The sequence below is a fragment of the Topomyia yanbarensis genome, chromosome 2 (assembly GCF_030247195.1).
Source record: "Topomyia yanbarensis strain Yona2022 chromosome 2, ASM3024719v1, whole genome shotgun sequence".
In the NCBI taxonomy this organism is placed as follows: Eukaryota; Metazoa; Arthropoda; class Insecta; order Diptera; family Culicidae; genus Topomyia; species Topomyia yanbarensis.
This window is the reverse complement of record NC_080671.1, coordinates 122,535,853-122,551,714: the sequence shown is the minus strand read 5'-3', so window position 1 is coordinate 122,551,714 and position 15,862 is coordinate 122,535,853. Positions and strand designations below refer to the sequence as shown.

Below are 15,862 nucleotides of genomic sequence, written 5' to 3'. Positions count from 1 at the left end.
ACAACTTGCTGATTGGTAATTTAGCATAATATGCTAAATTCTCTGTGTAGAAAATCAACAGTGAATTGCTTAGCATTATATTACAGCAATCTCAACCGAATCTACACCGAAAAGCGTTAATACAATGCCAACAGCGCCCGAGGGGGAGTGTCGCAAGAATCATTCAACCACCGGCACCCTGAACGTGGCAGGATAGTTGACACACCCGCCCAGGTGCGAGCGATCTAGGTCACAATCTCGATTGTTATCGTGCGCCGTTGTTGTACGGTGTCAGTTCGAACAGGAGCCTCAACGAGATGAAATGTTTTATTCACCTTTCTCGTGTGTACCTATCTCATTTGCTATTCCGCACGTGTTATTGCCATATGCAGAACAAACTCTAGTCGTTCGAGATCGGAAACATTCGCCTTTCCACGATTCAGTCTACCGTCGTTGGTCGTTGAAAAAAGAATCTTGAATATTCGCTTGAAGGCGAGATAAATTGTTCGCACCCCACGGAAAAATGATTCAACCCAATTGTTTAGAGAATGAAGCAAATTGCGAAAACCAATTACCACCGGGTGGGAAAAAGAAAAGCCACCTGCAGCGTGTCATGCTGCAAAGGTATCAACTACGAAGGATTAACAATCATCTTTTTTCCATACTTTACGTTATTTATTTAATTTATTCCTTTCCCTTGTATCTTTCCAGAATGGGTTCCTTCACGTCGGCACCCCAGATCAAGAACGTCGACTACCAGGATGATCAGCTGGAGATATCCAATGGGATGTCCATTCCAGACCTGATAGAGTACTGCCGAATAGCACGAGGCGAAGACCGGCCCCAGCTAGTGAAGCGAAAGTTCCTCCGCCCGGATGAGCGTACCAACCAGCCGGATCTAACCGGTGGTTTCCGGATGCTGAAACTGGATGCTATTTCCAAAAGTGAGTATGAGCTAAAAACGGTTCTCTGACAGTTTAAACATAAGCTACTTTATTCGTCATTCCAGCTTGCAGTGAACCAACGACAAATCCAACTCAGCTCCGTGTTTTCCAGTGGAATATGCTCTCGCAAAGTACTTTTAAAATTTGTAAACTTCAACATGGATGGAAAAAAAATGATTAACTTTCTGTTTCAGCACTTGGCATGCACAATGATGGCTTTGTTAGGTGCCCGGTAGATGCGCTTACCTGGGAGTGTAGACGATACCAGATGATACAGGAGATTGTACAAAACGACCCGGATATAGTTTGCCTCCAGGTGAGCGTTTTTTGGATTAAGCTGTCGCAGTGTAGAAATGTCTCGATGATATCATTACTCGTTTCTTTCATGCTTGAATAGATAACTTGTGTAGCTATCAGGATTGTACCAAAAAATGACTGTTTGCCACATAGAGATTGTCTCAGTTTTCAATGAAAGTAGCACACAAGTGTTAGTAATTTTATTTTTGTTAGAGATGCACAACAGGTCACTGTTCTCATCATTTGTTATCTGCCGATTGTATCGTAGCTGGAGCACCTTCTTGCACACGTTTTTCATTTTATGCAACACAGATTTCTTAGCGACAAGTTTTTATACTTTCAATCTTTATCAAATTGTTGATGCCGAGACATGTTTTCCAAGATGTGTCTTCGTCAAGTACCAATATTCTTCAATTCATACTTTATATATGTTTTTCTGCCATTTAATTCCACTATGTTTGTTTATAGTTAAATGCGTTCGCGTATAGATTGTCTTCAATTCATGTTCATGTCTTTTGAACGACAGTAACAGTCTTGGTACTATATCATCCAACCATTGATTTCGCGTAATAGCAAAACGCAAGATCAGTAAAACAAAGAATCCTTGTGGATTAGAATCAGGAGTATAAGTTGATTTTTTTTGTAAACATTCCTTAAACTATATTTCGTTGTTGATCGAAGCAGTTGTAATGAAGGTTTGTGATATGTTACCGCAGCCACAAACAGCTTGCCAGACCATAGCTTTATTCGCAAATTTTTAAACTTGCATGGATGGCTCAGACTGGTTCTCGCAGCGTGCAATATTGTGGTAAGGATTCTTAGTTAACTTTTATGTAGGTTTCTTAGTGACAGAACTAAGCTAGTGCCGGATTGAGCTAGCTCCTAAAAACGGAGACACAATTTGTGTTCCTGGACATACTTAGTCCTGTCACTAAGTTAGTGTCGGATTCTGATGAGAGGAAGTTGAAAGGCAAATTCCATAACTAGTTTAGTTATGGGTTTTGTGCTCTTCACGCGCAAAGATGGTTTTAAACAATTTTCTCCAGAATTGAGAAAAAATGGCTTTTTACCAGAATTGTTCTCCAGGAAGGAGAAATACAGCATAAAGAACACATGTCAAAATACGGAGAAGTGAATATCGCTAAAGAAGATATTTGAAGGAATTCCTTTCTAGTTCTTCGCAACGGCGTTCGTGTTGTGAAAATGTGTCCAGCATAGCGTATCCCTTCCTACCTGGCCATCCAATGCAAATCATCCCAAATTGTTACATATACTCAGCGAACATTGGTCACGCTCCCTGGGCAGATTCCCACATCGTCGCTGTTGTGCTATTTAATGACAAGCGCCATTTAGGACATTTCGAGAAAAACGATTTTTAAAGTTTGAGATTGAAACTACAAACTATGGTATAAACAATTCAAAGAAGACAATTGATGTTTCTATCTATTCTATATTAATCTCTCAAATATTACGAAAATCGGTTGACTATGTTGCGAGATGAATGTCATAGGTGTGTATTGATATCAAAATTTGTATGGCGTGTTATAATCGTGCATGGAAAATTTTCCATAGAAAAAAATCAGCAATTATTAACTTTTATTTTTATCTTTGGTTTCATTTAGTCTAGAAACAATGGGTAAGATGCATTTTGAAGGAAATTAGTCAGGGAATCTAGATAAAATAGTAATTTTTGGATACAGTGTTTCCAAATATGCTATATTTCCAGTTTAAAACTTAAACTGCATTTTTCTCACAATTTGTATATTTTTATTTTGATAATGAAATAAAAAATTCTCAGCACGTTTTTCGCTATATCTCAGTAACCAAGCAGAATGTCAAAATTCTGAAAACGCCACTTTGTAGAGATTTTTTAGACAAATAATGTGGCATATCTAACTCAGTTTACCCCAAAATGGCGTTTGCCATAAGATAGCATAACAGCGACGACATACCAGCGACCCGTAAGCTCAAGAAACAAATAAGAACATATGACCGTGTGCAACATGAATGCAGTACTATGACAACATGGACGTGAACGTAAGAGACGGCAAACTGAGGGATCCAGGGCCGGCGGAATGCGTGGGTAGTATGGGTAGTACTACCCACTCGAAAATTACCGAAGGGGGGATTTACCCACTCCAAAGTTTGGAATAAACCAAAACCTGAGATTAACCACGTGTCTTGCGCACAAAATTCTTGCATTGGAAATCCTCGATGTAAAACAATCGCATTATTTTAACAAGATACAAATTTCTTTGCTTTGCAATTTAAATTTCTTGAGAATATGGGGTAATAATTAAGATTTGTTTGAAATTTGTCATATTTATACTTGTGGGAATACATTTTCACACATCTATATCTTAAAACAAGGAGCTCAGATCGATAGACAAAAAATATTAATACAATTTTATTCAGACTATAGGATGCAGTTGGAAATATTTTTAAGGACAATATATACAATTTGTAATTTTTTAGCATGAGCAATCAGTTGATTCAAAATTGAAACAAGGAGAAATAATCACTAGTTAATCAGTAGATTTTTTATAAGGAAGGTAAAAGATTGCTGATTTCAACATCAGTAGCAAAGACCGTATCTGAGAAAGCGAGCAGAGGGCGGACAAAAATGACAGGGAAAAAAGAAATTAAACTCGTAGCTTTGTGGTAAACGAAAGATCACTATCAGGACATCATAAACTGGGTCACCGACTGGCCTCCTTGGATCCGCTGGGAACTCTTAGGACCACTTTTGCAGGTAGCTGTTAGCAAGTCAACTAAAACAGAAGATATAAATAAATTTGAAGGATAGCCTGCACATCTCGGCCTAGAACCAGACCGAAGGTATTCGTTCACCGGAGATCTGGCGCTACACACCTAGAAAAAATCGCATTAGTTTACGTCTCCTGACCATGACATATAAGAGCATCAAAAATGACAGTTTTACGTTTGTCTTTAATTTTACATGTTGCTGAATTTTCCGAGTCCCGTCATTTGGCGTTTGTTTAAAATGTTGAAGAGTGTAATTTTATGGCACTGCCCATGGAAAGTACATCATTCATGTAAAATTAAACAGAACGCGGTTATATTTCGTCATTTCGTCAATTACGGTTTGTTGATTGTGGCAAGTTTGGAATTACATCAACCGTAAGATTCAGATTTTTTGGTGTGTAGAACACTAGAAGAACGACCTGACAACATGTTTAATGTCGTGATAGCCGTCATCGCAAGCGCAGAAAACGCTGTCCTCGACCCCTATACGCCAGAGATGCGCATTCAACATATAATGATTGGATATGACTGGAGATGCCACCCGAAGGAAGTGAAGACTTCCATCCCTCCTTTTTAACCAAGGTTGGTTGATGCATTTGGGATTCCTAAACTTCCTAATTATCCCACAAAATTTGCCTATTTTCGAGCGTACTCTGGCAAGCAATACTAAAAAATCCGTCAAAGCTGTGCGATCTTTCAAAAATGTTTGCTTCTAATGCCTAGGTGTTCGCCTTCTTATTACTATTCTAATCTAAGTGCCACTTTTCTCGTTACCCGTAAAAGAACAATGCGAAAGAACTCAAACTAATATTTGTATCAGGCAATCAGGAACGATTTTGTCGTAAAGAATCTAGGAACGATTTTAACATAAAGAATCTAGGAACGCCCACATTTTCTCCAGGAAAATAAGGAGTGCCTTCCATGCTCCATCGATAGAAGTGTCTACTTGGAACTGTAACGATGTGGACATGGTTGTAGGTAAATATAAAACCATAAGTTTTGTGGGGAGAATGCTTAGCGTGAGTATCTTTGCTGTCAGATAAACTTGTGTGTTTGAAGAACAATTATTACGTTTATATACATTATTATAATTTTATCGCAAAACGTCTATCATTTGAATGTGAATCTACGTGGAATGCTGTTGTCGTCGATAAAGGATTCTCAGTTCCGTGTATTCCGATCAAAGGTCGAATCGAGTGCACAACGTAGGGCCCAGCTGCCAGACGAAATTTTGTTTCTCTCGTTAATCTGTTGACGAACCGGTGCCAATAACTGCGTTTTTTCAGTTTTCAGTTCAGTTTAACGTTAACGCGTTTCTAATGTCGAGTATATTCGGAAAAATTTGGGCGATTTGGCGTTCAAAAAGTCCTCCCAGAACCTTTTCGCATACAATAGTGAGCACTCTGTTCACAACGGAGTAGGAAACCGTCCACGGTTGTTCGAGTCGGGTTCGTTTCGTTTGACCTTCAGGAATCAGAATCTGATTGACCTTTAATCGCAGTGAGTGTTGAGAAATACGTCAGTCAAATCGTTGTACACTTCCACCGGAGGAATTTCTTATTTTTATTCGATTAGTTCCGATATAGTGGACGCATTGCTCTTTTGGTCAAGCGCGTTAGATTAGAACGCTCCTCAATATTGTTTTCTCGGCCATGGCGAATAATGTTAAAATTGAGGAAGATCTACGTCGGAAGTAAACCAGGTTTTACACAATGCAAATTCATTGTGTAAAACCTAGGAAAATAATCATACCGAAATATAGAGTCAGTTGGAGTTTTGAATATTCCATGTGGGCTTTCGAGACCAGGAGCCATTTAGGGGAGGAAATGATTCTCATCTTTCGAAAATTTATAAGCACATTAGAAGATGTTCCCTCAACGGGATTGTCAAAATCTCGCTCTTTAGCGAACAAGGAAGCGTAGAAATTAGTCGTGGCCGGTGCTTTCTTTACCATTTCTTTCCAGCGTTTCTCAAAAGAATGCTTCAGTTTTGCTCCGTATATTTTATATGCGGGATATGTTCATTCGGAGTTTCTCCAAAGAAGAGAAAGTTTTCTTGATCCTCTCCGCATCTTCCACACCATGCCTTATTTATACAATGAGCCCACTGTTTGCAACGACGGCAGTTCGTGCCCCGCGATACAAAAAGGCGAGCAAATGGACGAGCTCCGTTCAAAAGAACAAATTTTGGAAGAACAAATCCGAACGGATCGAAAGGAGGCTGATGGAAAATAAGTTATCTTATACTCCTCGATTTTTACTGAGCGCAATTGCTTGCATACCAGAATATTCACTGACTACAGCACGGGGATCTGGAAGGAGCCACTCCCTTTTTCGCAATTAAGGCCCTTCTCAGAGACTACACCATCAATCTCTGCTTCCTAGGCGGGTACGTAGACGAAATACTTTTTCGTACACGGTCGAGCGAGTGTTGTTTAGTTAGATCACGCGATATATCGATGATATCAAATTGCTTGTCTTTGATTCAGGGGCCGGTTGTATTAGATATACAGTAATATTTCGATTATATCACGCCTAGTAATGTATATAGGGATGAAAGTATATATGTTGAAAACAATATATAAGTACATGTATATATACTCATTTAAATATATACATATCGATTTACATATGCATACTACTGTACGTACATATACATGTGTATATACACAGATACATGCATACATATATGGATATATAAGCGTGATATAATCGAAACATTACTGAAATTTGCATCGAAAATGAGGATTATTGGCATTATTTTTGCCATCGGAGAAATATTGAAACCGACCTCCACTAAGCCTGAAAGGATGTCGGTCGTCGGAGATAGTTCCCCATTAGCCAACACTATCATGCGGACCAGCACCAATGAAAGGAAGGTTTTATAGCAGGGAACGTAAAATTAATGCAATGAAATTTAAAAGAGTGGAGTAATTGGTATATAGCTGTGGAACATTTGTAGTATCTGTATTCAACAAACACATTTTCAGCCATACAGCCCTGTTGACAAATCGTGTTTCCAAATAGCCACTAGATATTATCAAGGAATTTTCATTTTTACTTACACATAACTGAACTTTCGTCACTACGGGGAGAAATTACTCCGAATCTTACTACCCACTCGGGAAAAAGGTGTTCCGCCGGCCCTGGTAGGATCCGCCGAGGAATAGTATCTTAACACACAGCAGCAAGGTGCGTTTAGACTCGACAGGCATTTTGGATATTCTAAACATCATAAAGGACCCACGGCTCAGTTATGCTCGCGCATTGACCCATGTCAAATAAACAAAAGGAGTTGATTCAAACGACTGTTAGCAGAAACTTTTTAAAGTAGAAACTCAAAATGTATCAATACTGGGGTCCTGTTTCGAAAATTCCTGCTGAGGAATTACCCAATTTTTAAAGGCGAATAACTTTCGTTCTACTGAACGAAGTCGCAATATTTTTGCACTATCTGATCTGATCAGAAATATGTGCACGTGTTTTTCATTTAATTTCGCAAAATGTACGACTACTACAAATAAAACCAAACCGGATTTTAAGAAAATCCTTCGAAAACGACGGTGAAATGCGAAATTTGCACACCTATTCCAGGCAGAATCGTCAAAAAGGAGCAACTAAGAGTATTATCACATGAAAGAAAGCTAATTATAGAGGTCACGTGTGCTCCTTTTGTATTAGTCGATGTTCACTTGCCAAACGAGCAACATGTTGACTTATATTCCAGATGGTGCAATAAGCATGGATATTCGTCAACGTTGGCATATACACACACGCATACCTAAGTAACTCAATCAAATACGGGTAATTCACAAATAGAGACGCGTGCGTGAATATTAAACGAGCAACATCATAGCGATATCGTCCAGATGGTACAATCAGTACAATCGCTCGTGTACGTGCAGGATTTCGGCTCCCACGGCGGGGTGAAGGGCGTACGCACACAGTGTTGTGCGAGGTGATGCCGCCACTACCGAAACTATGGGCTTTCGACAGTGGTGGCCTTGACTCGTACACAGTTGGACCGTGTGGGGCTTGCATGTGTTTGATTTGCAATTTTTAGCATTGAAAATGCTTTACTCTACTATATGGGGCTGGGGCTAGGTGTAAAACTTTAATCTGATTTCCAACAGCGTCACGAAAATGTGGCATGATTTTAAATTACTGTAGCGATGTTAAATATTGATGGATTTGCGTCATTTATACACTAATCGATTCAGAGAAGTTCAACTTAAAAATTCGTTGCAACTATAAATTGGTATTTCAATTATACACTATTGAAAAATCTGTATTATTGTGAAAACATTATGAAAACGTAAGAAAATAGACAAAGTTTTCGCTTACGTTTTGTTAATTGTTGATGGATTTTCATAATTCGAACACCAATGGATTCTAAAAATTTCCAGTAAAAATTGTTATCAAATTGATCTGTGTATTTCGTTAGCACATTATTGAAAAATCCGTAAATATGGAATAAATAGGGATAAACGTATTCAATTTTCACAAATTTGCGCAAGGCTTTCCCTAACACGGACCTCATCTCGACATTCATAAGCATTCTATACATTCCATCGCTTCATATAAAAGGAATAGTTTTGACCGAATTCCTTCATTGCCGTGCCTGCTCTGCTGGCAGAACCAATTAGGTTATCGCTACTGTTGCTTGTAGGATAGCTGTTAGAACTTTTATTTGATACGAGCTACAAAAGGGGAACGTTTATCTGTCCGCTGGAAGGATTTTGTTCGCAGTTCCAAATGACGATGGCGGAACAGAAGCAAGAATGCGAATTGCTAGTTCATACCGTTAATATTGGTCGTGCAGACAAGGCTCAAATCGTTCCATAGGATTTTCGTCCGTAACCCAAAACATGTTTATTAGCAAACCGTCCTTATTAAGACGAATATGTAATGGAAAAAGAATTCAATTAGAAAATTCCTTTATTTAACTTGTATTAAGTTTGTGCTTGTTAATTCTGTTCCTTTACCGTTGAATCATAATATAAGCAAATATTCAAAATAATAATCACCGACGATTTCTGCAAAACCTTTAGCGAAAGCCGCACCAAAAAGAATGATGAAAATATTTTTATTTATCATACAAAAGGAGGGTCTTCCATCTGCACCAAAAAGTTGATAAAAGAGATCGTCTGGTGTCACATGCTCATTTGATCTGAGCTGCGAAAGAGGACTGTTCGTCTGTGTGTATGCAACAGAAACGAATCGCCGAATAAGTTCGAATTGGAATTGTTTTAAATGATTCTCGTCCCGTATCTGAAAAATAGTTATTAGCAAACCGTCCTTATTAGGACGAATATATAATGGAAAAAGAATTCAATTAGAAAATTCCTTTAATTAACTTGTATTAAGTTTGTGCTTGTTATATTCAAATAATAATAATCCGCGATGATTTCTGCAAAACCTTCATAAAAATTAGTGAATGTGACAACCCTGCCACTAAGCGAAAGCCACACCAAAAATGCTGCATTTTCAATGTGACTGCAGTCGTGTCTTGTACACAACCCTTAATTTTTTTCTGGAATGAGTTCAACACTGCACGATACCACGTGTGTGTGTTTTGCTTATGAGTTGCGTTGGGATATTTTTTTTTATTTTCCTGCTTGTGTGTGCGTTGGGTTGATACATATTTTCGGCAGATTGTGGGTGATGAGCCTATTGATACCGACGTTTCAAATTTGGAATATGCATAAAGAGTTTGTTATCACTGAAGTATCTGTGAAGAGGATTCTGTACGTAGATTTTGGTTGGCGAAGAGATTAAGCTATGCTAGAGCAGTTTCGATTTGTTTCAAAAAGGCACTCTACACAGGGGGGGTCATTGTGTGTCCATTTATCGGTCGACTTCGTCATCGTGCACAGGCTAATTAAAGTAATTTAATTTTTTTTATTTTGATTATAATGGTTTTAACCTTAGGGTCATAGGGTCATTTGCCTCTTTTGGGGTTAGAAAAATCCCTTGTAAAAATCTCTAATCGTATGCGCTGGGGTTGGGATCCGAACCCAGGTGAGCTTATCTGTGTGTCGTCTGAGTATTTGTGACAGTTGGGTCAGGGAATAATTGCTGAACTGGCGTATATGATAGAATAGTGGCTAATACTTCCGGTGTTTAATTTGTTTATTCGATTCGAGTCATTCGGAAAGGTTGGATTGGATAAATTATGGTACAATTAATTTACCGACGCACGTGAATCATCCATTCTCGGTCAGCAATAGCATAGACGAGTTAAAGCAGTTTGATTGCATGTTACATGAGTTTTTCTATTCTACTTCGTTAGTCTGTTTCGTTTGCACTTTTAGTTTGATTTTCCATTACACATGCATACCAAAATAGTATCGGCCAATTTATACACTTCTAATCAATCTTTTTGCACCTTTTTTGTACTTATTTGGCATGTCATGATTTTTTTATTACTATATCTCTATACTATATTCTATTTTTATGTACAAACGTACAAACGCTCGTGCCCTTCGTGATAACACAAACCTGGTCACAAACGCGACCATGCATTTGCAATCATCTACACACACTTACGCATGCGATTTCACCAACATTAAAACGCCCCGGTAGTTAAGTAAATGTTGTAGCACCTATAAATTTACAAATGAGTTCACAAGCATTAACTTACCACTCGTGCGATCATGAAACGGTCACGTCCGGAAATCTAATCTTGGTCATAGCAGCCTAGATTCATGCCTTCAGTTGGACCAATCCAACTAAAAATTAAGCATCAGATTCATGGTCCGCACGCGTTCATTCAAGAATACACGCCATATGGTTATAAAATCGAAATTATACACGCGAAGTCACATACACGCGATAAACCTGTTAACATTCAAATGCTGATGCTCTTCGCGACCATCCACGACACCTACACTCGCAATATCGCAAACATAATAACACCACGGTAATAAGGTGAACGCCTCAGCGCTTGCAAATTTTCAAACGCGGTCTCAAGCGTGAACCTAAAAGTTTCTATTCTGTGTATGAACCTTTCCAAAGTATCTATCCTTGCTATCAGCAGACTAGTTCCATGCCTTCCATTTGACTAATCGAAAAATGGAAGCTCTCATATCCACTGGACAACACGTTCCATGGTGACATGATCGGGAACTTCAGTGGTATGGGGTAACTCACTCCCTGTCAGAATGTGAATTGTACATCGAAAACTAAATATCAGAATGACGGTCGGCTTGACCATCCAAAAACGCACACGAATATGTAAATGGCCAAACGGTTACAAAATCGTGTTTTGTACACGCAAAGTCACATGCACGTGAGCACACGCGACAAACATGTTTATATACGAACGCTTAAGTCCTTCGCGATCAACAACGCACATTTACGCCCGCGATCGCGCAAACTTGATAAAAAAAACCTGTAATAAGGTGAACGTTTTAGCACTTACGAAGCGTCAAACGCAAACCTACAAACATCCGTGTTCGCGCGATCATGAATCGGTCACGTCCAAAAATCATTACCCTCCGTCCTAGCAACTTAGGTCCACACATTCAGTTGGACTAATCAAAAAATGAAGCTCATATCCACTATGCAATACCTTCTATAGCGACATGACCGGGAAATCTAGTGATATGAAACATCTCATTTTTCTCTAACTTCTGAGCCGTGCACCAAAAATTAAATATTAGATTCACAGTCCGAGCGCAATCATCCAAAACACACGCGAATATGAGAAAGGCACTCGGATATATAATAGAATTTATATACGCGTAGCTACATACACGCTAGCCCATGCGATTGAATACGTTAACGTACAAATGCTCAATTCCTTCCCGATGATACACGCGATCGCGAGGTCTCTACGCCCGCACATATCTGAACCGTACAATGAATATCACATTCAGAATCACGGCCAGCAGCAATTGGCCTTAAGCAGTGTTTTAGTGAGCGACATTGCCTGTCTCGTCTGCAATTGTAGTTTGTGATTCTGATGGTGAGCCCTTCCATGAACCTAGCTCTACAACTTCAGAAGGACAACTCTCGAAAAAAATATCTTCTCAGTCGCATTGCTTGCTTCAAGCGAATCCTGACTAACAACCCACCCATTACCCAATCCGTGGTAATTATGGGAGTGTCACTGAGTCGGTGCCTTCCATTAAGTAAGTACCACATTAATTGGATTAATTGTTCAAATTATTTTACATTTGGTAGGTCTACCTCCACTGTTCGTGCCACCCTATAGGGCTGTCCTTTGTTGTTTTTTTTCTTCTTATCTGTTTAGTATTAACCTTTTTGCACTTAGATGCATTTTCTAATTGAGGCCTAGTTTTGGGTGTCAAAGACAAAATTATAAAGATCCAAATACCAAACGATCCGACGATTCAAGACTCACTTCTTTAAAAACTCCAAAGATTCCTACGGTATTTTTTTCATCGTATTTCAAAAAAAACCAATTCGATGTTTTAACCCTTTCATTCCCAACTTTTTTATAGTGCATGTAGGGTTTCAAAACTATTTTTCCTTGCAAACGGTGGGGTCAAGAATCACGAAAAGCCTATCTTCATAAAGATAGGTGCTTCCATGGCAGAAGAAGCTGGTCAATTTTTACCATCTAATGTTCAATACAATTCTCCTAGAATAATTACAATAGTCCAATTACGTGGAAAACGTAGACAACGACAGTCTAAATTGATAAGTTTTATTAGTTTTCAATAATATTGCACCATAACGAAGATATATCAAAACATTTTCCGTCGTCAACGTAAACTGTCCCTGGCACCACTGCTCCATGGGAATCCAATCAGACTAATTGCAATAACTTCAGTTCTAGAGCTGATCCTTGTAACTGTTGATACTCAAATTAAAGACAATAATTACATTAATGAGCCATACTTGTTTTTGTGAGCAAATCTCGCCTCAAACAAAAGTTATAGCTTTTTAAAAACGTTGTTGTCCACAAACAACATGGGCATGAATGGGTTAAAGATCTGAAAGAGCAGAAAGATTCAAAGATCTATGAACCAATGAACCAAAAAAGTGGAAAATCAAGAATATAAAGATTCAACAATCCAAAAAATCGGAAAGTTGAAATAATTTAGAAATCTAATAGTTCAAGAAACAACTTCCTAACTATTTATTCTAGTTATTTGGTAAGAAAAATATTAGCAAGTTATGTACTGAAGATATTACTGCACTGCAAACATAATTACATATCGCTCCCGATTCCGCGCTATTACTAGAACTGACAGTTTAAGTTCCAATTCCACTAATCGTACCATTTCTAACCCATCCATTTAGGAAGTGGACCACTTCAAGTTCATCCAGAAGATCTTGGCCACCCAAAACTACGAGGGAGTGTTCTTCCCGAAGCCAGACTCGCCCTGCCTCTACATCAACGGTAACAATGGCCCGGACGGCTGTGCCGTATTCTACAAAAAGGATCGCCTGGAGATGATCAACCACTTTACCAGGGTGCTGGAGGTGTGGCGGGTTCAGAGCAATCAGGTTGCGATAGCTGCACTGTTCCGAACACTGGACACCAATCAGGAGATTTGTGTTACCACTACCCACCTAAAAGCACGCAAAGGAGCCCTACTCTCCAAGCTGCGAAACGAACAAGGCAAAGATCTGCTCTACTTCATCGATGGACTAGCCAAAAAGCGACCGGTGATACTGTGTGGTGACTTCAATGCGGAACCCATAGAACCCATCTACAGCACGGTGTTGAACTTTAAACCTCTGGGTCTATCGAGTGCATACTCTGACCTATTGGCGCAGGAACTTCCGCAAACGGAGAACGGAATTGACCAGAATGCAGCGAATACGAACACCTCGTGTCCGGCGGCTCTGCAACACAAAGCAAGCATAGCATCGATTCACAGTGTCGACGACGACTGCAGCATCAGCTCGACAGGAAAGACAAAAGCTGAACTATCAGCTGCTAACGAACCGCCCTACACGACCTGGAAGATTCGGGAGGAGGGAGAGGTGTGCCACACAATTGACTATGTTTTCTATTCCAAAGATCAAATCACCGTGAGTATTAACCTAGCTGTAAACAAAAAAAATGCTAATCTCATCCAATTCTTACGCTTCAGGTCAAGAACTGCCTTATGTTCCCGTCGGGTGACGAGATAAGCCCGGACCGAACACCAAGCTATCAGTACCCATCGGATCACTTTTCGCTGTGCTGCGATTTTGAGCTCCAGCCAGCACCCAGCAATGGTGACCAGCCCTAATAACGAGTAAGCAAAATGAAAGCACCAGAAGATGCGAATTAAACTAACATCACCATTTGTACCGAAAGTATCAAATTAGCTAATAAGGCAGGTATCTTGAGCTATGCTCGAAGCCAAATCCACGAAACAAATTACAAATTGAACATGGTTCTTCCACTGAGAACTTCAACAATTAGTGTTAGTGTGTGAAATCAATTATTCAACGCAGGACGAGCGCCGAAGTCAATTCAATGCAATTGATTGGAGTCGGCGGCAATGAAAACAAAACATTAAATAGTTGTACAGCTTGTGATAATAGTTGTGATATTAAATGAGGCGTACACCCTTGATGGGTTGCCCAAAAACGAGAGGGAGAGTTGAATCCCGATTTTTATTTCTTACTTTTAATTGTGTAACTCGATTGACCTAAGTTAGACGGATGTTGTAATAACGTATTGCAGAAAGTAAACTTCCTTTCTTTTCTATGAGGCAAAATAACAAATAAGCCATATTGAAGGATTATAAGTTTAAAAGAGGCACGATATTTTTCATTACTACAAAGCAAGGCAGTGTAAGATGGCGTACGGTTCGTATGTTAGTCAATTATGTTGATAGCTAGGTGAAACTGATGGGTCTACCAGGAAGAAAACGCAGCTTTAGGATCAGTAAGTGACAAAACAAATGATGAATGTAGCTAAAATTGTAAGATGTGCGTTATTTTCCAAATAAACAAGCAACAGATTAACCAAAAACTTTTTAATCTTCGAAGAATGCCTTGGAATTCGTCTTATGAATTTCGTTACAAAAATTGCTACTTTTTGTTCAGTTCGTTTATTTGATGCGGAACGTTTGCCTTAGCTTGAAGGTGATTTTTTAAACTAAGAAAATTTTACAGCTATGTTAAAGCTAGATATATATATATATATATATATATATATATATATATATATATATATATATATATATATATATATATATATATATATATATATATATATATATATATATATATATATATATATATATATATATATATATATATATATATATATATATATATATATATATATATATATATATATATATATATATATATATATATATATATATATATATATATATATATATATAATATATATATATATATATATATATATATATATATATATATATATATATATATATATATATATATATATATATATATATATATATATATATATATATATATTTCGATATACACGAGGGGATAATATAATTTTACTAAGATTAGGGGGATTAATTATATAAAGTTTCAGAGGAGTAATGCAATTTGCCATTTTAGCAAGAAAGATTATTGGAGCAATTAATTATGTTAAACTAAGAAGAACACTTTTACAATCATCTTAAAACTCGGGATCCCGTTCAATATTCTCTCATTGGATTTTATTTAGAGTCAATTAAAAGTATTTTTTTCGAGTCGTACAGTTAGTCATTTTAAGGAGATTATTGAATTCAGCAATTAAAACAGAAGAAGGGCAAATATACTTCGGGGTGAATTCATACGTCTGGGCATCTGAGATAGAGAAAAGACGGTGCTTCTCTCTTCTCCCTCAGCTTCTCACAAACAGAAGATCAACGACATCGATTACAGAGTTGGACGGCCTTCATCAGGAGACATCATGAACTGAAACGGTGGATGATT

At 38.2% G+C, this 15,862-nt stretch overlaps 1 protein-coding gene across 7 annotated transcripts in view; it reads left to right on the top strand.

Annotated features, from left to right (window-relative positions):
- LOC131680124 (nocturnin) overlaps positions 1-14,930 on the top strand; it is a 94,643-nt gene extending 79,713 nt beyond the window's left edge. For all 7 annotated transcript variants that reach the window (XM_058960847.1, XM_058960845.1, XM_058960844.1 and 4 more), the window contains 5 exons: positions 691-923; positions 989-1,054; positions 1,118-1,239; positions 13,259-13,996; positions 14,059-14,930. In XM_058960847.1, coding sequence (XP_058816830.1) covers positions 691-923; positions 989-1,054; positions 1,118-1,239; positions 13,259-13,996; positions 14,059-14,199 — 1,300 coding nt within the window. In that variant the 3' untranslated portion in view covers positions 14,200-14,930. The remainder of the gene's footprint in view (positions 1-690; positions 924-988; positions 1,055-1,117; positions 1,240-13,258; positions 13,997-14,058) is intronic.
- The last annotated feature ends 932 nt before the right edge of the window (positions 14,931-15,862 follow it).